The sequence below is a fragment of the Haemaphysalis longicornis genome, unplaced genomic scaffold, assembly GCF_048455015.1.
Source record: "Haemaphysalis longicornis isolate Haplotype H1 unplaced genomic scaffold, Haemaphysalis longicornis Haplotype H1 scaffold_1, whole genome shotgun sequence".
Lineage (NCBI taxonomy): Eukaryota > Metazoa > Arthropoda > Arachnida > Ixodida > Ixodidae > Haemaphysalis > Haemaphysalis longicornis.
The window spans coordinates 102,482,746-102,509,448 of record NW_027526203.1 but is presented as its reverse complement, the minus strand read 5'-3'; the positions used below and the strand labels follow the sequence as shown (position 1 = coordinate 102,509,448).

The 26,703-nt window shown below is 48.9% G+C and overlaps 1 protein-coding gene across 1 annotated transcript in view; it reads left to right on the top strand.

The window, feature by feature from the left end:
- The window catches only part of LOC144144559 (protein ABHD1-like), a 69,513-nt gene extending 47,369 nt beyond the window's left edge, over positions 1 to 22,144 (top strand). Inside the window, exons 5-6 of the mRNA XM_077676093.1 lie at positions 1,143 to 1,268; positions 21,869 to 22,144. Coding sequence (XP_077532219.1) covers positions 1,143 to 1,268; positions 21,869 to 22,144 — 402 coding nt within the window. The remainder of the gene's footprint in view (positions 1 to 1,142; positions 1,269 to 21,868) is intronic.
- Positions 22,145 to 26,703: the final 4,559 nt, after the last annotated feature.

Genomic DNA, 26,703 nt, shown 5'->3' with positions numbered 1-26,703 from the left:
CATGTAGCTTGTAGCGTAGTAGCATACGTTCCTTCTAGTAGTTTGTTCCGCACGTTCATGAGTCAGTAAGTGAGTCACTCTAGTAGTGAATCACTACCCTTTAAAGATTCAGATTACGACAAGGATGGAGGTTTCATTATGTTAGAATCAGCGTATTTCTCCGGTATTTGATCAGCGAGTATGAACAGAGGTAATAAATGTTTCGCTTTTTTTGGGAGGATATGGCATGGCGGTTTTACCATTGCTGTTAACATGACATTATCTTAAACGACATGATTAAGCATGAGATGTTAATTCGTCATGTTGAGACAGGAATTCGTTGAGACAGAATTCGTCATGTTAAACAAGTTGAGACAGAACACCCTGAAAACGGTTACGCTAAAAAAATCAAGCTACGGAAATTAAGTGGGGCGGAATACAGTCTTCGCCGTGCAATGAATCTGGATTTTTGAAAAGCATCCTGTGCCTCTTTTCGGCCGCAGCGTAATTAGAATATTTGCACAGGTCTACCTTCAAAGCTTCAATTTTACCAGGGCCGCTAACAGCAAGCTTTAAGGTTATCTCGCAGATTGCGAAGGAACGGGCACTTCAGTATTCACACTTGAGCCAATGTTAAAAGAGAATGGCGTCATTGCAGCAACGTGCTTCATAGTGCCACAAAATTTCCTCGCGACTCATGTGATTCCGATTTAGTTATTCTGCTGAGTCAAATGAAATGAAATGATAACTTTACTTTAACAGTAACACAAACTGTTGAAACTGTTATTCAAAGCTGTTCTTCGACGCCCCCAAGGTCTATAATGTTTGCAGCACCACTGTGGTAGCCTCGATCCTCCTCATCCTATTCTACATACTTCTAATTGCCTCCGGAGCGAATGAACAGCGCAGAGAACTGTGCCGCCCGACTCTAGCTATTCAAGCATTGCCAAAATCGAGTTCCTCGCATCGACTACTCCCGCAAAACTTTTATCCCAACACGCGTTGCTCCCTTGTGCATCTCTGAGGGTTTCTTTTTTGCTTGTTTAAACGGAAAACGGTGAACCGAAATAATCACCATTTGTTCGCTGGCATTTTCTTTCACCTCCTGTGATCGCAGTACAATTTTCTTTAAAATTTGCAATAACAAGGGTCACTTTTTCCAGCACAATATATTCAACGCTGAAGATGTGTTCAAGTGCTGGACGCTGTCCTCTTTCGACAAACGCTACTCGACTCCGGTGTACGGCTACCAAACTGTCGACGATTTCTACGAGAACACCAGCCTGAAGGTAAACACAGATAAGCCTGGATGTAATGAACCTCTATTTACACAATCTCTATTTAACAAATTCCTGGATTTAACAAAATTTTTAATTCCCCCTCGCCACCCCCGTTGAAGCCCATGTGTTTGCGACCTCTATGCACGAAGGCGTTGCGACGATCAGCATTGATGTAACGAATCCCCTACTGGAAGGACGCGTTGTTTCTTGCACGTTTGATGAAAAGTCGGCTGCACTCATTTAGCCAATTCAGCCCGCACCGCGAACTACCGTGCGTTCTCACGTATTGAAGGCAGGCAAAAAACAGCGCAAAGAAACGGCTCGGAAGACGAGAAAGAGACGAACACGGGCGCTGACTGGCAACTGAATTAATTTTATTGCGCGCAGGCAATATAGGAAATCCAGGAAGAATACTAAAACAAGATACAGTTAAGATTGTAGAAATGCCATCTCCTCGGTGAACAAGTCGACAGACGGTTTGCTGACGCATGCGCCCCCTCGCTCGTGCATAAATAAGCTTCAAAGATCTCGCGTGTTCTCTGGTCACCATAGCCACAAGTGTACTTTAGTGCAGTTTCTTCCCACGTATGAGTGCGGTGGACATCGAGTCGCGCGTCTCCACTGCTATCTATGCGGTCGGTTTATCGTTGATGAGTTCTGCTGCTATGAAACGGGAAGTTTTGCCTTTTCAAGACGAGCCCGCCATTTTCAATGCCTTCTCCGTAGACGAGAAAGAGGAACGTCGCCGCGCGGTACACCAGCGCAGCTAGCACCCTCGCAACAGTTTTGAGTGCGGAGATCAGAGCCATGCTCCCGAAAAGGCGCCCTTTCAGCAGATTTTTGTTTATTGAAAAGCGTTAAGCACCGAAAAAATTTCGGGCCATCTCCACTAACGCGAAACCTTGGGGGAGGGAGGGGGGACAAAGGACGCAGAGTTTGAGTGTATTCTTGGCGCCTTGGTGTTTTTGCCAATGGAGATGATACCATTGGGAGGTAGAGGTATACAGCTTTGATGTAAAAGTCCCGTGTCTCCGAAGCTCGAAGCGCTCTAGCGCGAGGCGTTTGAAAACGAGTGCCCCGGTGCGTTCTTTTAGTACGCAACACATTCTAGCGCAAGGCGTAATCAGATTTTCTCGGTGTTTTAGTACCGTCACTACATCGACAACGGCATGCAACGACGACGACGTTCTAGCGCTAGGCGTAAGCGAGAGTCTCGGTATTTCAGTACCGCGACGACCTCGACAACGACATGAGCCGACGCCATGACACTCCGACAGTCTGAGCCCCTAAAAGGCTTCGCCCTTAAAATGTCAAAATGCAAAAGCGATACTTAAGTTTGGAAATACGGGGGTAACTGACCTCGCTTCTTGAGAGTGCAGTGTAAAGACTAAGCCGGTGGGAAACACCAGGTGCATATTCCGCAGTTTCTCAATGTGCAATAAATCAATAAAGGGTGAGTTCAACGTCACTGATTTCTAGCATTTTGGTTTCGTTTCTGCTCCATTGAAGCTAGCCCTAACTAGACACCCGCATGTGACAAAAATTGTAAATTTTTGTCAGCTTCGTTATGTCTAGGTTTACTGTACAAAGTGAGTGGAAAAACAAGCCAGTCTTCAGATCCATTCATGAGAAGTACTTCGCGTGGCAGAGGTGGTCGAGGGCGTCATCGATCCGTGGCAGGGGGTACACGTCATTTTTGGTGATTTTGTTCAGTCGCCGGTAGTCAACGCAAAATCTTAATGTGCCGTCTTTTTTCTTTACCAGTACGACCAGCGCAGTCCAGGGGATTTTAGATGGCTGTATAATGTCTTCAATGAGCATGTCGTCGACTTGAGTCCGGATGCCTTCCGGCTCGTGTGAAGAGACGCGGTACGGTGACTGTCTGGTAGATCGGGCTCCCTCTTCGGTTATCATTCGGTGCTTCGCTAGAGGTGTTTGACGTAGTTTTGAGTTCAATGAAAAACACTCCCTGTAGCGACGCAGCAAAACCAATAATTTGTTCCGTTCTGCTTGCGGTAACGCCGTATTCACGTTGAAGGGATTCCGAAGCTTAAAGGTATCTTCGGGTGCGCGTTAAAATTCGGCAACCGCGATCACGTCACTTACTTCATGCGTTTGTTCCAGAAATGCAATTATAGCGCCCTTGTTTAAATGCTGGTACTCGTCAATAAAATTAGTGACCAAAACGTGGGATTGGCGTTGCTTAAAGCTCGCAATGCCTCTTGCGACAGAGACACCGCGGCGGAGAAGCAACCTTTGTTCGCTCTCTACGGCAGCGTCGACGTCAGGAACCGCATCTTCACAGTAGACGCTGATCATAAAGCTTGCGCGGGGTGGCAGGGTGACATGATCGCCGGCGATCCTTACAGCAGCACGGTCTTCGGGGTTCGGTTTCGCCATCATGCAGTCATCGGAGGAAAATGTTGTAGACTTGGCCTGTAGGTCAAATATTGCACCGTTGTCCGTCAAAAAGTCCATTGCAATAATTACGTCACAGGAGCAGTTAGACAAAAATTTACAGCATCTTCCCGCGAGGGGAACCATAGGGTAGATGCGACGCATCGGGGTTTCCGTTGCGTTTCCGTTATGTTCGCGTGTCCATTGTTGTTGTGTGTCCATATTTTACGCAGCATGTTCACCCCCGATGCGTCGCATCTACCCCATGGTTCCCCTCGCGGGAAGATGGTGTAAATTTTTATCGGGGTGGCTGGTGCTTGTTACGGCTGCGCCGACCATCGCGATAGCAGGCCTGTTAGTCGCCAATTCAAATCATCGGCGGTCACCGGAGGATGTCATCGGAGGAGCGCCGGCGGAAGGACTGAGCGGAGCGGCACAGTTACCGCCTTTATATGTATGGTGAGGGGAATGAGAGAGAGCAGCGCAGAGCAGCGCAAGTGCATGTGTTAACCCGTACCCACGCACAGCTGGCACGGCGACAGAGCGAGCGCAGCCGGGCGCTAACACGCACATGGCGCTGCGGTGAGAGCGGCGCTAGCGCGCAGCTGGCGTGGCGAGAAGAATGGGGGAGGGATGCGGACGCCGCCGGACTACGCCGGAGGAACAAGGCCGATGAAAGAGATGCGTCGCATCTAAAATTACGAACGTCGAAGGTTACGTTGCGCCGTCTATGGTGACGCGCGATGTGCACGTTCCACTTGGCATCACGAGGTGGCCTCCTTCTGTGCGTATATGCGGACCGTCCCATCTGGTCATAACTTTCTTCAGCTTAGACGCAAATGGTCCGCTCATTACTAAGTAGTCGGTTCCCATGTCTATAAGGGCGACTACATAAAAGCCTTCGATAGACAACTGGACGTTGGACGCCGCCTTCCTCGAGTTCCGGGTGCGTCGAGGCGTCGTGTCGCTTCATGTACGAGTTGACGGTGAGGCACTATGCGTCGTCCTCTTCGCGGTATTTTCAGCGGCAGGTTCGGTCATGTCGCGCACGCGTCGGGCCGTTTTGCTGTCGTCATGTTCGGGACTCAGGTCAGGGTTAGATCGGTTCGTTGGGCTGAGGGCAGGTCGTGAATCATGGTCTTCAGTGAGTCGCTGCGTCCTTAGAGGGTTTTCATTTTTCCGCGGTCGTGCAACTTTACCTCCAGAAGTTGCTGCTTTGTTTCCCCCACGTGGGCTGGGGGACCTTCCACGTGAGAAGTCAGCAGAGCTACGGTGACTCGGCGACTGGCATGGGTAGGGCGACGGTGAACTGTTGAACGCACTGGTCCTCGGTTGGTGTTGGAGATGTATTTTTCGATCCCAGTAGGGCGCTGGCCGCATCGGGGGCGTGAGGCGTCGACAGAGAACCCTCGCAAACCGACCCTCTTGTAGGGACAGCGACGGTAGATGTGGTCGGCGTCTCCGCAGTGGTACCACAGCGGACGATTATCGGGGGTTCGCCATACGTCCGTCTTCATCGGCGTCTGGTTTTTGGGCTGCAGGGGGCCATGCGGACGACAGTGGATGGCGGTACGGCGGGGCTTCCTGACGACGGGTTGGAGCAGGTCGGGGTCGATGAACAGCCACGGAGTAGGTCATGGCTAGTGGTTCGCGGGGTGCTTCCGTCGGGGTACAAGTCCTCATTGCGTGTTGGACTTCTTTTCCGATCACGTCGGTCAGGAGGTTGCGGCGTGGTTGGGAAAAGCTTCCTTAGTTCGCCAACGACGGCGCGCATCGTTTCCCGTAAGTTTTCTTTCGCGAATCTACGGCCATTGACGGGTTTCGCAAAAAACGCGTTGAGTGGTCGATCGTACTGCCTCGAACGCATGTACAGGGTCGTCTCGATCATCGAAGCCTCGGTCACGAACTCCGGAACGGTTTTGGGGGGGGGGGGGTGCCAATGAGTCCAGCGAAGAACTCTTGTTTAACTACCCGCATCAGAAACCGCACCTTTTCTCTTCTGCCATTTCGGGGTCAGCTTGTCGGAACAGCATATTCATTTCTTCAATGAAGACTACAACACATTCGTTGGGGTGTTCGATTCGCGTCTGCAACAACAGCTCAGCTCGTTCTTTCCGCACGACAGTTGTGAATGTTTTGAAAAATTTCGCATTGAACATGCTCCATGATGTTAGCGAGCTCTCATGATTTTCAAACCAGACTTGAGCGGAGTCTCCGAGGTCGAAAAACACTTGCCTCAGGGTTTCTTCATCATCCCATCGGTTGAAACTTCGGACGTACCCCAGCTTCTCCAGCCACTCTTCGGGTCTTCACCATGGGATCCTCGAAATGATGAGGGCTCCCGAGGTTGCTGCAGAACGACGGGAGCATTGGGTTCGTTGACCATGTTACTGGTTGCGAAGTCTTCCTTCTTAACTATCTCTGGTAGTAGACCGTGCTCGAGTGGTAGGCCTTGCTGTCGGGGGCAGGTACGAGTGAAGCTTGCTTTTCGAATTGCAAAGGGCTTTGGGTGCATGTAGCCAGCACCTCTACCAGATGTCATGAAGTCAACGACGACGCAGTTGTCTTCAAGGAAAACAAGTTTTTTGGAGCGAACTTGTGCTCCCCCAACAACTCAAAGAATACACAGGCGGCAAAGCAGTCAACAATCTGACGTGCTCAATCCAGCGTCGGCGAGTCGAATGCCGAGGCGTCTGCTCTGCGGGAATTTATCTTTCGGTAGGAGTGTTTCTCGAACCGTCGATTTCATCCAGAACACTGCAGATCAAAGCAGGTTATTCTAGGCTGTTGACGTTAGTTCAAAACGCTCTCCCTATCAAAAGAGATATCACGTGCGGCCTAAAAGTAAAAATGGAACACGGGCTTCACTTGGCACACCGATAACACAGGTAACACAGCTCGGCGCAGCCGGTCGGCAAAAACAAAACATTACCAAACCCAATGCATGGTTAGCGGCAATATTATTGTTGGTTTTTTGAAAACGAGTGCGGCAGGTAGCAACCAATATTTACGACGTGGTATAGGCGTTATGGAATATATTATAATCGGTACACGTGAAATTAAGTCTTTGTTGTACATTTTAAATGTTTCCAAAGCTGGCGGATCTGATGGCCTATCAAACATGTTGAAACTTCGTTCACAGTCGCTTGCACCTTACTAAAACATTTTTTTTGATAAGGCGTAGCAAGATTCTTGCATTCCAGAGCATTGGAAAAACGCAAGAGTAGTCCTAATCCGCAAATCAGGCCCTCGTGAGATTGTTTCAAGTTATAGAGTAGTATCCATAACGTGCCTTGTCTGTAAAATTTTGGAGCATGTACTATATAGCAGTATTGTTGAAACTGTATACCAGTATTGTTGAACACACGAATGTGAACTCGTTATTCAATATTAGACAGGTGGTTTTAGAAAAGGTTTGTCGTCCGTTACGCAATTGACTGAATTTGTGTGTGATCTTGCTGTGGCATTGCATGATAGATTTTCTGCTGATTGAGTATTCTTGGATTTCATAAAAGCATTTGACACTGTTCCGCATTGCCTCTTAATTGCCAAAATTAATAATTTCCAGCAATAATGCACAGGTCATTTCTTGGATTCAGGAATAATTATGGCTACGAAAACAGTTCGGAAAAGTTGCTGCATCCGGTGTACCGCAAGGGTCCGTATTAGTTCGCATGCTGTTCTTTTTTAGCTTTTATTAGATAATACCGAGGGAGCTCTTTGTAATACGAGACTTTGCTGACCACTGTCTTGCACAGGACCATCTGCCGCACTGAGGATTCTAGCGTCGTACAACAAAGCGTCTTACAATACGTTCCAGCTCTTAAATGCCTAGAACGAATTAACCTGTGTAGTAAAAAGCGACAAATGCAGTTAAAGTTGGCAAAGTGCGCCCAGGTGTCCAAAGTCCCGCAAATTAATTCATATAGTTTCAATAACACTGCATCGACACGGGTATTTGAGTATAAATACTTGGGAGAATGTTGTTACGCCCGATCTCACTTGGAATCTTCATGTGGAACACGTTGCAGCTCAGGTCTGCGAAGCTGTGCGATTTCTTCGCCGGAATGCTAAAAATTTTCCTCAAGTTTGAAAGGAGCTTTCATACAAATCAAACGTAAGGTCGGTTATGGACTATGCCTGCACGGTTTACGACTCATGAATAGGTAAAAAGATTTCTAAACAACGGCGAGTACAAAACCAAGCCCCCGTTTCGTTTCCGGAAATTATACTGTGAATTCCAGTGCGATACAACTAAAGGATAGATTGGAATGGGAACTTCTCCAAAGCCCTTAAAAATATGTTTAGCGCAACAAACCAAAGCCAGTACACAGGAAAGGAGACGGGACAGGCAGTAACTTTCAAGAGAACTTTATTCACCGCCGGACTCGGTAAATATACAAACAACTGGAGCATGCGCAGCATGCGCCACAGTAAGAGTATCACAAGTACGCATATGCGTCAATCACCCAAAAACTCAGAGTTGAACAGGACCACCGACGTATCGCTGACACTTATCGCCTTTTTGCTTGATATAAAAAGCTTCCAAGAGTTCCCGTGCTGTCGCATCTATGCTCCTACCACGAATCCTAATCACACTCAGAAGTGGCTCACACTTGCAGGCACCGCAATGCGCGGGAAAATGCGCATTTCCTTTATTGTTTACCGACAATTCATGTTCCCGTGCACGTCGTCGATACATCGGCCGGTCTGGCCAACATAGACTTTTCCACATTTAAGTGGAATGTGATATACGACGCCTATAGCGCAGTCTACAAATGGGCCAGTATGCTTCTTGTCGCATCCTTGCTTTTTGTGCACATTGGAAGAAGTGCGCGCGCAAATTCGGGCCAGCTTACGCGGCGCCGAAAACAGGATCGGAATCCCGTGTCTGTTGGCCACCTTCTTGAGGTGATGGGAGACTTTGTGGATGTACGGCACCACTTGGGGTTTTGCCGTGCTTTGCGCTGGTTAGCCTGCATAGAGTGGGGACACGACTTAGAGAGAGCCGATTCCAGGCACAAGTGAGCGATTGCTCTTTTCACTGTCTTGGAGTGCGCCGAGTCCAAAGAGAGGAGCCCTTTCTGTGCCCTTGTGGAATAACGCTAGCAGACATGCTTGGTACCTAAATGGATGTTAATATATCAAAACTTCAACGAGTTTTCTAAAGGAATCTAGTGAGTAAAAACTAAACGTTTCCCATGGCACCGAAAAGGGGCTAAAATAAAGTCAACAGATTCTGTGTGCGTCAGAGTGTTACGTTTGTTTAAAACCACTAAAAAATCGTCCACATATTTAAAAAACTTTTAAAACTTGCTTGTCGCCAAGTACTTTGTGCAAAACAGGGTCAACTGCGGCTAAAAATATATTACAGAGTACAGGGGCCACACAGGAACCAATACAAATAAATCCCTTGTCTTTGCAGAAACCGACCATTGCCAGAGGAGATAAAAGTAGACTTTAAATAAACTAAAGCAACGAAATGAAGTGGTCCACTGACACACCAGCCGAGTTCTGAAAACCAACGGCACCATTTTCATGGATGCACTCTCTAACTGACTTGAACCATGGGGCACAGAATAAAACAGGTCCTCAACATTCAAAGAAAAAGCGTAACCAATAGGAGCTCCGCTCTGCAAGAAACCGGTCACCTCATTTGAATTTTTGGTAGCAAAAGGATCAGCAAATTCCAGACAGTTCAGATTCCTCAAAAGGCATTGGCTGAGTAAGTGCTGCCAAGAACCCTTTTCACTGACGATTGAGCGGAACGGGAAATTTCGTTTATGCGTTTTGACTGAGAAGAACACTTGAAGAACATGGCACTTACAATCATTAATGTCCTTGGCCAGCTTGGTGAATTCACATTGCAGCGGCTTTGCTCATTGCACATTGCACACTGCCTTGCACATTGCAGCGGCTTTGCTCTTTACTGTTGTGGCGCTTGTCTTCACAGGAACGAAATTCTTGTTTATCGCTTGCCCGCATTCTCGAGGAACGTTTCTTCCGGCATGGCCACAAAACCACCTTTTTTGTCAGCTTGTAGCACTTGCCCGCGCATTGCGATGCCTGCAAGTGTGAGCCACTTCTGGGTGAGATTAAGATTCTAGGTAGGAGTAGATATGCGATAGAACGGGAACTCTTGGAAGCTTATATTATCAAACAAAAAGGCGATAAGTGTTTCAGCGATACGTCGGTGGTCCTGTTTAACTCTGAGAAATATTTTTTCGAGCGTTTCGGTGATTGACGCATATGCGTACTTGTGATGCTCTTACTGCGGCGCATGCTGCGTATGCTCCAGTTGTTTCTATATTTACCGGCTCCGGCGGTGAATAAAGTTCAGTTGAAAGTTAGCGCCTGTCCCGTCTCCTTTCTTGTGTACTGTCTTTGGTTTTTTGCGCTAAACATATTTTTAAGAACCATGAACCAACTAGCCCCCCAACAAGTGTTGTTAAATTACTTCTACAAAGCCGTCGCGGAAACCTTCGCTGAAACATTTTTCTTTAAATATTCCATTCCACCTTTGGTCTGCGACGTTAACAATACATACTCGAACCCCATAATAAATCTGAATGCTTAGACGATGGGTTTGAGGTCCATGTAAAAGTCCATGTAAATTCTCTTGTAAAAGTGATGTGTTTGAAAAATCTCTTTTTTTTCAAACAGCAAGGGATTAGAACCACCTACCTCGCCACATTGTTATTGTACATAACAAAGAGGCCTTTTTTACTATGTAGTAGTAGCGTTGTAAAATTATATTTCTGGCCATGTGGGCGAGATTTGTGTGTTTTTCCTTGTGTGTGTTTTATATACGCCAATATCTGCTGAATTGATGCTGCCTTACCTATTTCTTTACTGCATTTTATTGTACTACCCCCCCCCCCACACACACACTGTAATGCCTCAGGGGCTTTGGGTATTTTGTACATACCACGGCAGTACTCGGAAAGTATAATCCTTCTTTGCAGATTTTCGACAGATTCAAGAACATTGAGCAACTTGATTTGGTGGGGATCAAAGACGGCAGAAGTCTACTCAAGCTTGGGTCGGCCCCGCATGGGGTACCTTGCGTATTCAAGATGGTGGTCTTGGCGACACCGCGGACCCAGAGGCCCCATACTCACGCTGTTTGCTACCATGGCTAGGAGTTTTAAGGTGGAGGGTAGAAACCACAAACTGTGGCCGTCGGTGCTGTTGCGTAGCTCCGGCGGATGGGCTCCCTGTCAGTTCACCAGGAATGTGGCTGCGGGACTCTCTCGATCGAAGGAAGTACCCCCGATCGAAGGAAGTAGCCCCATGCCCTGCTATTTTTTTCTATCCTGGATGGATGAATCAAACCCCCTCCAAAAACGTTATCGTTCCATGAAAAGGGGCCGCACCGAAGAGTCGTTTCCTCAACTTCCAAGCATAAGCTTTCCAAATCCTGACAACTACTCTGATAATCGAATCGTTGGATGCAACCAAGGCTCTCACTTTAGAATCAGGATTTTTCCTCGCTAAGTAGCTTGAAGCAATAATTGGAAAAACATACAATGCAAAAAAACAATGCATACGGGAATTCCTCGTTGAGGTGAAACACCAGCAACAGGCCAGAAAGCTTCTTTCTCAGACTAAAATGGTCCATCTCGACATCAGGTTCACACCCCACCGCAGATTGAACAGCTCGCCGGGTGTGATCTCTGAGCCGGATCTGTTAACTGAAACAGATGACCACCTTCTCGAATGCTTCGATTCCCGGCCGCGGCGGCTGCTTTTCTGGTGGAGGCGAAAATCAAAAACGTCCATGCGTACGAGATTTCAGCGCACGTTGAAGATCCCCAGGTGGTCAAAATTAATCCGGGGCCCACCACTACGGCGTGCCTCATCGCCTGCGTTGCCTCGGCGAGTTAAACCCTACAATCAATCAAACGATCTTCTGGAAGGTTTAAAGAATCTGGGAGTCACAGCCGTGCGCCGCATCACGATGCGCAGAGATGACAAGATATTACCCACCAACCATATTATCCTCCTAACATTCAACCATTCGTCCCTCCCAGATCATGTATTTGCATGCTTCATCCGGTGTTCCATTCGTCCTTATATACCGATCCCGCACCGCTGCTTCAAATGCCAGTGGTTCGGGCACCATGCAAACTCCTGCCACGGCATAACAACTTCTCCGAAATGCGTCTCACAGGACCACACCACTGGCAACTGCACCTCTGCCACCTTTACTTGTGCTAACTGCCGGGTATCGAACGTGGCATACTTCTGGGCGGCTGAGAGGTTTCAACAAGAAAAGAAAAGCATTAAGGTCAATCTCACTGAACACATCTTCCCAGAGGCACGAAATAGGTTCGCCTCTTTCCCTCTTGGGAAGTACGCCGACGCAGCTCGACGGGGGGCGGAGCGGCACATGGTTTCGGCAGGGACTCGGTACCGTTGATCGTACTTTGTCCCGTCCCCCCCCCCCCCCCTCAACCTTGGTTACCTCAGGCAGCCCAACCCGTCACCACACTGCTTGTTGAGCAAGCAGTGGTTGTGGTGGCAACAGTCTCTATCAGGACCGATGTCATTCTTCCCCCAGCTTTCCTGGCCTCCACCCCACTGGAGGCTGCCGAGGGAGATAGACACGGGGGGCCCCGCACCGTCTCCCACCCCCGCCACACCGCCCGTGCCACCTGTGGCGCTCTTGACCCCTGGGTGGTGGCGGCTGGAACGAAGGACACCAGAAAGGGTGCCAAGTCCAGGGGGTCTGGTCTGCCGGGCGTCTCCCAGACACTTGAAGATGAGATTGACAACGTACCGTTCCTGGCTGCGTCGCAGCGACACGAACGGTCTGCCGCGTCCAAGTCAATAATGAAGGTTAATAAACCCCTACCAAGAGTCGAAGCTTCGAAAGACCTTACATCACACTCGAGTAGCTGTCAACAGTTAACAATGGGAAGAAAAAGTGTTTTTCAATGGGACTGTAGAGGCCTTATTAATAATCTTGACGATGTATACGAGGTACTTCATTGTAATCAGTCAAGTGAAATGTGTGTTCAAGAAACAAATTCAAATTCGAATAACCAAAATTTTTAAATAATAAATTCCAAACACAAAAATTTCTTTAATAATTAGATGGTATTCAGAGAGGACCGGCATGTCTGCACACACTCTTCGGGCGGTGAGGGCATAATCGCCTGGAAATACTTAGCATGCCGCTATATCACCGTGGTGGAATACAGCGCTCAAAAAAAGAAGGACGAAGGAAGAAGTAGACAACACGGCGCTAACTCGCAACTACTCGTTTATTGAAAAACATACAAATATATACCATCCAGAGTACACGTGGTCGGATTCCCTCCCCCATTATACACACCATTACAAGACTTAACAGCGGTCGAGGCACATGCGGCAGAAAAAAATATAAGATACAACACACGCCAAACGTAAAGTACGCAAACCCTTAAAACAGCGCCACAACCTTAGATAGACCAAAGCATTAGTTCCGCAACGTGTGACACAGATAGGAGTATTCCTTGTCGGTCAAATTGAGGGAGGGGGCGCTGACTCAGCGTTTCGCTTCTGTATTCCACCACGATGAACACATACCAACTAGCCCAACTTTCCGTTCTTGTGCGCTATATCACCTTGAACGCTGTCCTGAAGGCTGTAGCAATTCGCATAATATTTAAGAAGTTAATAACGGTATGCTCCCTCTACATTCCTTCTCATTTTGCACCTTCTAGCTGTGATGTTGAGGCACTGTTTGGCGAGCTGCCAGAAGCTAAGGCGACCTGAATGCGCACTATTCTCTCTGGGACTCATCCCTCCCGTATGCCCAAGGTCGCCTTATAGATGAGTTTTAACTTCCTCGGCAGCATGCCTTTTCCACAAAAACCGCCCACATAGCGCAATTCAGTAAACAACACGTACTGACATCTTGACTTGGCTATTGACTCTGCAGTACTCTTTCCATTTCTTGAGTTGGATGTTGGCAATAAAATATTTGGTTGTGACCACTTTCCAACCACGTTAGCATATATTGGTAAAGGCCCAAACAGTTCACCTTCCAAGAAACGTTAAATGAACCTAGAGCAAACTAGACTGCATTTACGGAAATATCCAAACTACGCTACACATCTATAAGACCCTACACTTGGAAGAGGCAACCGAACTCCTCACACCACACATCCTCGACGCCACCGAAAGTCCATTACGCACGCCTCTGGTGCCCCCCGAAACCAAAGGAGGCCGTGGTAGAACGAGGAATGTAGGTGAACTGGAGATCACGTTGTGGCCCGAACGCCGGCGGTCGCAGCTCAGCTACGCTCCAGGGGTTTCGCCTCTACAACAACCACCGCATCTAGCCACAGCTATACAGCCACGGCCACCCAAGCTGGAACACGCAGGGGAGCTCCTGACCAAGTTTTATTCACCGGTCAGCCCCCGTTTGTTCTTGAGCGGAGTGCCAATCATCGGCCATCCTGGCACGGCCTCATAAGCCTAACCGGCGCTTCGGCGAACCCGCATTGCCGCGGTAACGGTAGCGTGCCCCTTTGATGATCGCCCGCCTTGGCCAAGTCATGGAGGTCGTAGTCGAAGGGGAGGACCTCGCTCCTGAGGACTTCCACGAAGACGACTGGCAGCGTATTCATCGCGCCTACCAGGAAAACATCGAAAAAAAGCAGAACCATTCAAGCCCCAGCAAGCAGCAGCCGGCGCACCAGCCGAAGATGCGCCGAGCAAAGCAGCGGACTCCGCCAAGAGCCAATCTACCGGAAGGAGACTACAAAATCGTCTTCCGCCCGAGGGGTTGATTAGATCTGAAAGCCAACAGCAGCGTTACGATCACAAATGCGATCTACGCAGCCGCAGAAGTTCCTTACATACGTCGTGAGCAGGTACGCACACAGCCCATTTCGAACTACTCCGTCGTTAGTACCCCCCCCCCCCAAGGATCTTGCGGTTCTCTTCTCGTCCGTGAAGTTTATCCGAATTAAGGACCAAACCTTCGAACTGTCGAGTCACGTCGCCGCCCCGTCGCGCACAGTGACAGGCGTCGTGTTCAACATTCCCGAGGACGAATCTTCAGACGACATCACAACAGGATTCAAAGATCACAACCCTGACTTCCACATCCTAAGTGCCAGAACGGTGGGATCCTCCAAATCCTCCCAACTTCTTTTTCAAGGCACCGTAGTGCCATACTGGGTCCGATACTGACAAACGACCCAACGCTGCTACCCCTTCCAATGAAAACGGAGGCCTGCCCGCACTGCTGGAAAGTAGGCCACCACCCAGACGTGTGTCCAGCGGCTGAGGCTCACTGCCACACCTGCGGCATAGTCAACCCTGCCTACGGACGCCCGTGCATCCCCAAGTGTGTGATCTGAAATGGACAGCACCTGACCGGGGCAGTAGACTGCCCGCGTAGGTTCGAGCCCCGACGGAGACTCCCACCATCATCGCAAAACGAAAGATAGCTACAGCGACTAGAGCACCAATCGAGATCAACGCAGAAGTTCAAGTCAATCCTGAAAAACCCACAAGAATGGCCCAGCCTGCCGGAGCGAGAGAAAGGTCGCTCAAAATCTCGATCTCCATCCGGGAATAGGGCCGCATCCAAGTCCCCACTGCGGAGCCAATCGAGATCGCCGTCATTGAACAACCGCAAGCTACAAACTTCAAAGGGGAGGCACAAAACGCCGCCGCCAACGTCGACAGCAGCCGCCGACAAACAGGAGAGCTGTGGCAGCGGGGCGTCCCACCATTCCTCGAACAGCACCTCTCCACGTCAGACTACCCAAATCCCTGCAGAGTTTAGACTGGAACTAGCTAGTCTTAAAGCAGAAGTTAAATCTCTTACGCAGAGCATCGCGAAACTGTTAAAAGATAATGAAGCCTTGCAGGACGAAAATAAAGCCGTCCGTGAAAAACTGACCACCCCGGCAGACCCCTCTGTTACAGATGTTAATTCGCCCCCCACAAAGAAACGCGCTGTCGAAACTTGCCTCCCTCGAGAAGTCGAAGATAAACTTGGCGACATTGCACTCATCCTTCAAGGTATTCTAGAAGTGAAAAATAGTATTCAGAAGTCTATTGCGATACTACCACATAGCCAATTGCTAACAGCCCCATCACAGCAATCTTCCGCTCCCCATGTTGAGAGAAACAGAGGTCAACCGTACAGTTAAACTCTAGCAGTGGAATTGCCGTGGATTTAAACGGAAGCGGCCAGAACTACAGCTACTTGTCCAGTCACTTCAATTTCCTCCCGATGTAATTGCACTGCAAGAAAACGGAACTAACGTTAAACTACCCGGCTATAAAGCTTTTCAGGACCCCGAAAATACCCGCACAGCCATCCTGATCAACCGCATTCTACCGGCGACCAGGCAACAGTTTGACAGTATAGACATTCATCATGATCTAATAACAATCTTTCCAAAGAAGCGCGAAGCCCCTAAAGTCTTCATTCCTAATGTATGTAGCCCACCCCGGAACCGCGACCATAGATTTAACCTACTTTTCGCTCTCACAGGCGGGGAAGTAGGACGGCACGCGCTAGTAATGGTAGAAGATTTTATTGCTCCACATACCGCCAAGGCCTACATATGCAGTACCAAAACAGGCACGTACCTCCGGGAGCAAATACAGCTACACCACTTCAGCATTCTTACTGACTCCGAAACAGCCACCAGGATAGGTAACAGCGTCCAAGTTGACACTGCCCCAGATTATACCTTCGCACTACATACGAGATGCGAAGAGTGGAACGTTACTGGTCACACCCTTGGCAGTGACCACTTTATTATCGAGAAAATAATCAAGCACACGACGAAAATCAAATACACTCCCAGTCAGGCAACACTAGTCGAGTGGGACGAATTGCGATCTCTTCGAAGCAGCAATGCAGCTGACGCTCCAATATCAAACATAGACACGTGGACGGAACAACCACTAATGGACATAAAACCACCACGAAAAAGCTTGATTAGGACATCCCATCCCTAACCATTGATGCCAGACTTGCCAAGCTTTAGGAGGCCCACCGAAGCATCCAGAAGCGCTAGCGTAGACAAAAACACAACCGCAAGCTTAAGTTGCGCATGACCTCACTGGAAAGGGAAATAGCAGCACAAGCCACCATGCTCGCGTGAGACCAATGGGACCAAATTTGCGACCAGCTTCAGGGAAATCTAGGGATGAAGAAACCATGGCAGCTTCTCCGACACCTCATCGATCTTAACCGCAGCAAAACTGTGCAGACAAACCGTCTAACACAGGTCCTGCGTAATTACCCAGTATCCGATACCGAACTCCTTGATAAAATTCGTGACACATATTTGCCCCCGAGTCCTAGCCACAAGCTGCCAAATTACACAGGTCTTCCAAATTCTGAAATGGACCGAGACATCTCGGAAGCGGAGCTCAGGGCGGCCATCGGAAAATTTCGCACCAACTGCGCGCCTGGCCCCGATGGCGTAACTGATAAAGCACCCCGCAATCTGGATGACAAATTGATTGCATCCGTAATGCATTACATGAACGAGTGCTGGAGATCAGGTAGTTCTGATTCCCAACCAAGGTAGTTCTGATTCCCAATCCGAACAAATCTCTCGCACTGGAACATCTACGCCCTTTTGCACTTACATCCTGCCTCGGTAAGCTCATGGAGCACATCATACACACCCTACTATCAAATGCCATCATAGACACAGAGCAATTCCCCCATACGATGATAGGTTTCCGAGCAGGTTTATCTACACAAGATGTCATACTCCGACTCTATCATCACGTCATACGGCGTTCGCCTGACAGGTCAGACTCATCGGCAATGTTAGCACTAGATCTGACCAAGGCCGTCGACAACGTCGGCCACGAGGCCATTCTCAAAGGCCTACAATCGATCATACCTGGAGTACGCACCTATAACTACATCAAAGACTTTCTCTCAGACAGGACGGCTGTTATACACGTGAGTGACCTCGTAACCCCCATTTTCTCGGTTGGAGGAAGGGGTACTCCTCAAGGAGCCGTTCTGTCCCCACTCCTGTTTAATCTGGCCATCTTAAAAATCCTGAAGAGACTAGAAAACATTCTGGGTCTCCATCGTAACCTCTACGCGGATGACATCACTCTGTGGGCCAACAGAGGTAGCGATGCCCAAATTGAGGAAATCCTGCAGATGGGCATCGGCATCGTCGCAGAGGAAGTCGGCAGAGCGGGACTCTCTCGCTGTCCATCCAAATCCGAGCTGCTTTTAGTTTTGATTGATTGTGGGGTTTAACGCGCCGACGCAACGCAGGCGATGAGGCGCGCCGTAGTGGAGGGCTCCGGATTAATTTTGACCACCTGGGGATCTTTATCGTGCGCCGAAATCTCGTACACACGGGCGTTTTTGCTTTTCGCCTCCATCAGAAAAGCGGCCGCCGCGGCCGGGAATCGAACCCGCGACCTCGTGCTCAGCAGCGCAACGCCTTAGCCACTGAGCCACCGCGGCGGGTCTGCTTTTAGTTTTATCGCCGGCTCAAAGACCACCTCAGAAACCGAACATCGGGCTCCACATAAACGGCAAACCAATCCCAGAGGTCCCGATAATCTAAATCTTAGCACTGAGAATACAAAGCAACCGCAAAAGTGACAGCTTCATAAGCCTAATGAACCGAGCCGCGAACCACAGGGACCACTTGTCTGCAGGGTCACCAACCGCCATAAGCGTCTTACCGAAAGCGAGAGCGTTCGCATTCTCCAAGCCTTTGTCATAAGCCGGCTAGTTTACACCCTCCCTTATCTCCTCCTAACTAAAGCCGACCTCAATAAAATAGACGTGCTAATTAGGCGAACCTATAAATTAGCGCTTCGTCTCCTTCCCGGCACTCCCACTGCCCGATTGGACGGAATGGCTCTCCAAAATACAGCTCAAGAGCTGATAGAAGCCCACTTTACGAGCCAGTATGAGCGACTGGCCCGAACGAGCGCGGGGAGACACATCTATCAAGCATTGGGTATCCGTAACCATACAAATTTCGCGCAACCACATCTCATCCCCGCGTCAATACAATCCTATCTAATAATCAAACCGTTGCCCCACAATATACACCCTGACCACCACGTCACTAGGAGACTAAAGCGAGCGAAAGCACTCCACATGATATACGGCAACAATCCCCGCGTTGTGTATGTTGACGCGGCAGAATACAGATTCCACGACGCATACACGATTGTAACAATGAACAATGGCAAGGAACTTCTCAATTCGGCCACCGTTTGGTCCACCCGGCCGTGACACGGCCGAAGAGGTGGCCATAACCCTAGCTCTAATACTCGAACCCACTCCCAGCACGATCATTTATGATTCTAAAACTGCAATTCAAAAATTTTCCACCGGACGCATCTCAGAGCCGGCACTGAAAATTTTGACAGGAATCTCTGCCCGACCCCTAAAACAACCAGTTCTTCTGACCTGGACGCCCGCGCAATTGGGCCTCGAAGGGAACGAAGCGGCCCACGAACACGCCCGAGGACTCGCGATCAGAGCTGGGCCCAGCCTCTATCCCTACCACGGGGCGCGATGCGCGCGGGATCGCATGGTCTCTTTTCACGATATCACTATGCACTACCACCTCGTTCGCTTGACCTATCTTCGGGCGGACACAACTTTAGACCATTCTAAGGCTCACGCGTGGCGACTTCTTCAGACAGGCACCTTACCAAATCCCGCCGTCCTGACGCACATCCATCCAAGTTTGCGCCCTACTTGGGCCTGCTGCTTAAGTGGTGGTCATGCCACACTATCCCACATCATCTGGGCTTGCCCGAAAAACCCCTTTCCTGAAATACCCTCCGAGTAACTGTGGGAGGCCGCTCTGCGCAGCTCGGACCCGGACCTACAGGCCCGCTTGGTCGCCAGGGCTGCCGATGTCGCTGATCAGTTCACACTGGCAGCCATCAACGCGTTCTAACCAACCAGCATCGCTTTCATGATGCATAATCACGGATATTCCTCGAAATAACGTTTATTCTCTCTCTCTCTCTCTCTCTCTCTCTCTCTCTCTCTTTCTCTGTAGGTGAACGCGAGAGGCCCAAAAGAAGGCGTGGGGTACCCTGCGTCGCTACCCCGTCTCGAAATCTCATTTTGTTCAAAACGGCAAAGGCGTTGGAAAACGTGCGCGCCGTGAGCCACAACAAGAAAGTTGTCGCTCCTCAATAACATCCATAAACTTCTACACAGACACACGCAAGACATGGACCAGCATTCGCAAACTCAAAGGACAAAAAACACACAGCCTACCCCTGGTCAGCACAACAGGGGACACACTTGAAGACCAGGCTGACACACTCGCCCCCCCACTTCCAACACGTGTCCAGTTCAGCACACTACACAAACACTTTCATAAAACAAAAAACAATCGGTCGAAAAGTATGCTTTACTTGATAACGACAGGTCAACACCTTCTTATAGCCCTGAGTTTTCACTTCATAAGCTGAGGACCGCTCTTCTGGGGAACAAAGGTTTGTGTCATTTGCTTTATTGCTGATTGTGCTTGCCAGATGTACTTGCAATCCTGCGGCCAGTACGCTAGAAAATAAAAACCGAAATGGTGCGCTAAAACATGTTTTCTGCCTCAACCGACGGAAGAAATCCCGTACATGCACGCGCGCTCGCAATGGATTGCGTCACTGTACAACGTTAACGGTATGGTCACACGCCCAGCTTTGCCGTGATAATACACAGTTATAGCACATCGGAAAAACGGTTCCGGTGTGGTACGCGGTACCCATTACTGAAATGTACCGGGAAGGCACGTTTTAAGAGTTACAGCAGGCCGCAACTACTGGACATGCTACCCGACCGTATACATAACCGTGATTGGGAGCGCCCTCTGTCGCAGAATTTGGTTAACGCGCCGCTTGTAGCAACAAAAAGTATTTTTTTGCAATAATATCAGATACTGGAATTCAAAAAGTAGATATTTGAAAAACTTCGAAATTTTAATCCACTTAAGCCATCACGTGCGTACTACGTGCTTATTTTGACTGCTACAAGGAACGCACTAAGCGAGCAGGCAAATTGACTTCGCGATATCGCGTTGCCGGAAAGGCCAGAATACATGGAGCGACTTTTCATGACGAATTTCGCACAGCGCTAAATCTGCCGCGATAGGACGCCGTATGTTCGTTAGGGTGAATTAGATGGGATGAAGACACGGCGTCCTGCGTCGCGTGGCTGCTGGGTACCTCTCAGTGTGACTAACTGAACCAGGGTCAACGGTGGCGTTGAGTAAACCGACTCAGTGATGGAGCTTCCCACTTTTGTTGTACGTCGTTTGGCAATGCTTCGTGATTCGGTGGCGTTTCTTGTACTGAAATATTAGTTTTCAGTGTTCAAAAGCGCTAAAGGTAGTAGAAAGGCGCTTGCGTTTGCTATCGGTGCGGAGCGTTCCATCAGAAACGGTCAGCTAAGACTCTCTAATACCGAATGAAACGATCCGGTAACCAGCTGGTTACCCCGCAAAAACCATGCTCCTCACGGCCGCGAGGCGGCAGTGGTGGGCGCCGAACAGAGCGCCCTGCGCATCCAATAGTTTGGCTTGCTCTTTGCCAACTATGACGCCGTTGCCATTTACCCACATGACGCAACGCATACCCTCGTTAGCAGCCACTTCTTTTCTTGTCGGCACCTTTTCGTTGATAATTAAATGGCCTTTCACCGCGTGTTCCACGTGACATTGACGTATAGGGGGGTTTAAACAACTTGCCTTTCAGCGCACACATTCGTGCCTTCGATTCCGGTCCCTGACACGGCGTTAGTTGGTAAATTGAGGCTATGAAGCCACATGACGCGTCGCAGTTAATGGGTATTTACGCGCCCTTCCGATGCCGCTAAAGGCGGCTCTCAACGTTTTTTGCCGAAACAACCATTCATTGCTTCCGCGTAATGGCCTAAATCAGTGCTAGGGGAAACACAAGGCTTCCCTTTTTCCTTTCGTATATAGGCACGGAAAAGAAACGGGTTCTTCGCCAATACCATTGGTTCGCTTTCTGACGTAGCAATTCATTGACAGAGTTAATTTGCGCGCCACTAGATGTTACCTCAGACAAAGAGTTGTGCGCACTAGCTCGACGCGAAAGGAATTCCCACCACAATACGAAAGTAAATGTAAAATATAACATACTAACTTTAATGCTGCTTTGCCAGGCAAGAAAACATGCACGATACATTGCGGCCCGACGCATGAGCGCAGGGAAAGCTGAGCACGGTGCAGCGGCCTCTGGTGTTCTTGGTGGCTGCGGACGACCCACTGAGCCCTGGCAAGGCCATTCCTGAGGAAGAGATCCTGAATTCGCCCTATCTGGCCGCCTTGGTGACGCCACGTGGGGGCCATCTAGGCTTCATTGATGGATGGCTATGGCCGACACCGCCCTTTTTCCCGGAGCGCTTCGTGGTCGCCTTTGCCCAAGCCTTGTTCCAGGTCTGCAAGGGCCGGAGCCTCCAAACCCTGCAAATATTGGGAGACTGACACTTTTCCCCCGCACGCTAGCATGAATGCGTTTCTAGAGAGCGTCGGGAATAAACTAAAAGATTACCACTGTGCAAAGTATTGTGTCATCTACAGAATGGAGCTAGCCTCTCACTGTTTATGGTTCTTGGATATGTACCTCTGCTGCATATAGATGTATTTGTGTTTTTGTTCGATCATGCTTGTCGCTGCACCTTGTACTGGTTTCCTGGGCCTTGTCAAGCTGCTTATGCAGCCTCTAACCGGGCAACCACCCAGTCTTAGCTCGAAATAAAATTAAATTGAATTGAATCGAATTTTGTTTGCGGCCAATCTTTAGAGTTTGTGTAATTTCTGTTAGAGGAATTTGATGCGAAATTCTGTTTCCTTTTGTGTTTGTCTGTACTGGTACACTTGTTTACGTAGAACTATGTATTCATGTGTATTTAGTTACTAGTTGTGTAATTAGAAATTTTTGGTTTCATTTCTTGTGTGTGTTCAGTGCTCGTTGCCAATGTGGCCGTTGCCAAAGTCTGGGGCAATGACCTTTGTCAAGCTGCTGCATGGCAGCTTTTTGTTCTTGCCCTAGCACTCGTGTTGTTCTGTGTTAAGAATGCTGTATAAATAAATTGAATTGAATTGAATCGCCCAGCATGCAGGAATGTATGCTAGTCGGCAGCTATTACTAGAGAGACGTGATAATTTTCCTTTTCCTGTGGTATAGGCAGGCCGCAGGGACAACTGTAGCTGTCGTGGCCGGTAAAACAAGTATCTCTGTATATGTTGTTGGAAGTGAACAGCAGTGCAGAACTAATACTTGACCTGTGCGGATAAGATTCATCAATTCATTATATGAGGCGTTTTTTTAAATAAACCAGATCCACTGCCTGAACTAAGTCAAATAAAACTTCAGTAATATGAAAACGCGGCAACTTTCACTAGGAAACAAGTGGCAGGATACTGGGTGAGATAACGCCTTTCAAGTGTGTACGCAGATGGTAGTTCGTATTGAAACTTGTGTCAGGTCCCTGTGTTTCACGGATCAAAATGAGCCAAATTCATTTGCACAATGCATAGGAGCTTGCTTTTGGCTTTATTTTTCGGACTGTTTCGTGGGTGTTTTGAGAAGTTTTTTTCGGATCTGGCTTGTCATGAATTGAGATGGCAATTAGGAGATCGGAGAAAGATCTGGTTCCAGACGTCGACGACAAAGGGAGCGGAAGAAGTGATTGAAATGAAACTGAGAGATGTGAAGCAATAATTTCATTTCGTTTTTCCCGTCCCTGCGGAGCAAACCTGCTTATATTAATTTTCTACTTCGATATTTACGATTTGAGTACATATCTAAACAGCGCCAGCTTTTACCAGCCGTAGCAGAACTTCCCCTCCCACCCCTCCGGTCCTTCTGTGGGCGAGAATCACTTCATGAATGTGACGAAGAAGATACGAGCAGCCTTCTTTTAAAGCCATTCGGAGATTCATGGCAAAGCAATGAAGAGCTTGCTCACTTTGTGAGTGCCTTCAGGCGTGCCCAAGAAAGTTACCCTACGGAACGATTCGAAAAGAGCTGCTAGGGGTACAAAGAAGACTCACCGTCCCTTCAGGTATAGTGCGAGTGTTCTTAAAGGGCTCCTAAATACCTTCCGCCGATGTATGGATGTACATCTAAACAAATAAAGCAATGTATTAGCAATCTCCTCCCGCAAGACTTTTGTTAAAGCGATGAGTATTAGCTGAGAAATCGTAAATCAAAAACCGCGCATTATCGTAGCGCCGCATTTCCTCCTCCTCTCAACTTTTTCTCCGCCGTTGACGGCGCGCAAGCCTTCCCTCCCATGATGCTGCGCTCCTCAGCAGTGACGTACTTCCACTATTGCGCTCCTCAGACTGCCGTCTGCTACGGGCAAGCTGTTTTGGCTTTGTCATCTTTGTTGACGCCATAGTTCCCGCACTCCGCTCAAGGCTGGAAAAGCGAACGAAAAACCTGGCCGCATGTGTGCAGCCTGGCCGTGTCCTTTCACGGTGTACTTTGCTGCAGTTGCTATCAGCGGCACGCGACTTTTTATTGGCGGCGAACTCGCACCGGCACGGTGAGGATCGTGCGCTCGTTCCCTTTGATGCACCGCGCAGTCTTTATCCAAAAAAACCGTCTCAGATGTGGCCCCGCTGGTGCCGGGTCTTATATTGCGGCGGTGGTAATTCCTACCGGCGGCATTTGAAAAAGACGTTTTAAACCGACAGAGAACCCGTGCACAAAACGCGCCGGATCGGATCGCTGTATCAGTGTCGATGAACAAACCAGCAAAAAAGCGCCGCAGTAGAGCAGCGTGCACCCGTGTTCTGACAAGCTGCACCCATATCTTGTGAACGGTAGTAATAGAGAGTTTTAGAATAACGTACGCAGCCGTACGCAAACAGTTAGTGAGCGCTATTTTTTGCATCGTTCACACTGCGCATGCTCCGTACGTTAAGACGCATCTGCGTTTAGCGGACAGAAGAATAGCGGACGCTATTTCACCAAAATACCGTGCGTAGGTGAGGCGGCTTGCATTTCTAACATGGAGGCAAGTATCGCGACAACCAACCACGGTTGCGCTCTTCTGTGGACAGTAATTTGCTTCCAATGAACCAAGTTCTTTGCCCTGCGTTTTTAAATACGTCGAGTGGTTAGCCCGTCGCCCTCACGTAGGCCTGTATCGTCGTAACATCGCCGACGGTCCGAACGATAGAGTTAATACTACTGACTGTAGAGGAAAAGCTGCCCGGCCAGCCCGTGCATTGAAACCGTGCTAAACCCGGTCGCAGCCATGATGCCACCCTCACAGCGTTGTCCGCTGCCTTTCTGCCTACCAGAGTTGGCGGCAGTAGTGGGTATTCACCTAGCAACCAACGAATTCCATCATGGCAGCCACCGTTGCAGAAAGTGCGCCGTGACAACTTTGCTGTGTAGAAATGTTGTGCGAAGTTTTTCCTGTGGTAGGTTACGAACTTTTGTGCCATGCTAACGCGCTAAATGCAGTCTTGAATGCTCCGCAGTTTAAAGGGGTAGCGCGTAGATTAGCGGGTAGTTCGTACGCTCGGAGAGGTAAATTTTGCGGATGCGTTCGTCGCTTCGTAGTTGTGCGGACGTGTTTTTTCGGGCTGCTGTGCTTCGGCGGGACTTCATTTCGGCGGCCCGTTGTACGCTCTGGCTGTCGCCCTGGATCGGGATGTCGCCCGGCTTTCGCTCTGCTGGTGTGGGCGGTCGAGTGCCAGCTCCGGCCTCCCCCAGTACCCGTCTGTCGGCCGCACTCCAATCCAGCGAACTCCTAATCGGTCGGGACCGCCGCAGACTTCGCTCCTTGTCGCAACAAGCTCGCCTCCGCGCTTCATCGTTCCCTTCGAGGCTTCTCGTCTTCCGGACGCAGCATTACGCCAGCCAACAGTGTTCGTGGTGTGTTGTGTGCGACGGAATCGACCACAGTGGAATTACTCTTCTCTACTCTTTCCTCACGTTTCGAATCTTTACTTTTCTCTCTCCTATACTATTTCCCCTACCATTCGCGCTTCCGGACTGTGTTAAATGCAGCTGAGCTCCCATGAGAGCTCAATAATATCCCGTCCATTTCTTTTCCCTCTTCCCTTAAAAGCAAATCACTTCCCCCGTATATTTTTCCTGGTGGCTTCCCCCGTATTCGCGCATGAGTTCTTAGCGTATCTGTTCTTTTGTGTGTGGTAAAAGAGTCAGTTGATATCCAGCGCTAGTCCTGTGTAGTCTTTTCTTTGTTATTTTTCACAAGTTTATTTTGACATTTTGACATTCTTCGCACGCCTCCCCCCCCCCCCCCCCCTCCCTGGATGCGTCGCTGATTGTCTTCGCGATCTGTTGAGGTTCTCATTATAACTGCTTGCTTTTCTAGCGAATGGTAGTTCGGACTTAACAATGCATCCAAAAAATGTGTGTAAATGGAAGTCGTATTCTTTATTGCACTTTATGCTAAACAAACACGCTCTTTGAGATTGTGTAAGTGCCTGCCTACGAGTCCCCTGCAGCACGTGTGTCAACTTTTTGTCTCCAATTGAAATGCTTTTAGGAAGTGGCCCTTGACCTAGCTTAGATTCAAAAACCATGAAATACCCAAGCCTAATATTACTATGTTATGCGCATCGAGAAAGTTACTCAAAAGATTTTTCGTTTTTCTATGCAAGCTTAGAAGATTAATGAGCATTGTTTGTATGCTTGGGGACGTCACACAAGATGTATTATTAATGTTTTCACGTTGTATTAGGTCGCAATTAATCTACTTAGTAGCAGCTTAAACAAAATCTCAACAAGCGACTACAAGGGTATCATGGAAAACATGCAGTGCCATTCTGGGTTAATGGTAACTATAGCTTTCAGTACTCACAACACAAAGAAAGTAGTGCAAGTGTTCATTAGTATCACTGCAGGGCTCCTTGCCCTTTAAAATTCCGTGTCACCCTCTCTCAATCAGGAAAGAGGAAAGCCATGGAAGGTTTAAAGCTTTAAAGCCAACAAACAGACAGGGCTAAAAGCCAAAAACCTTTTGGTAGGAAAGCCATGCAATTTGAATATAAAA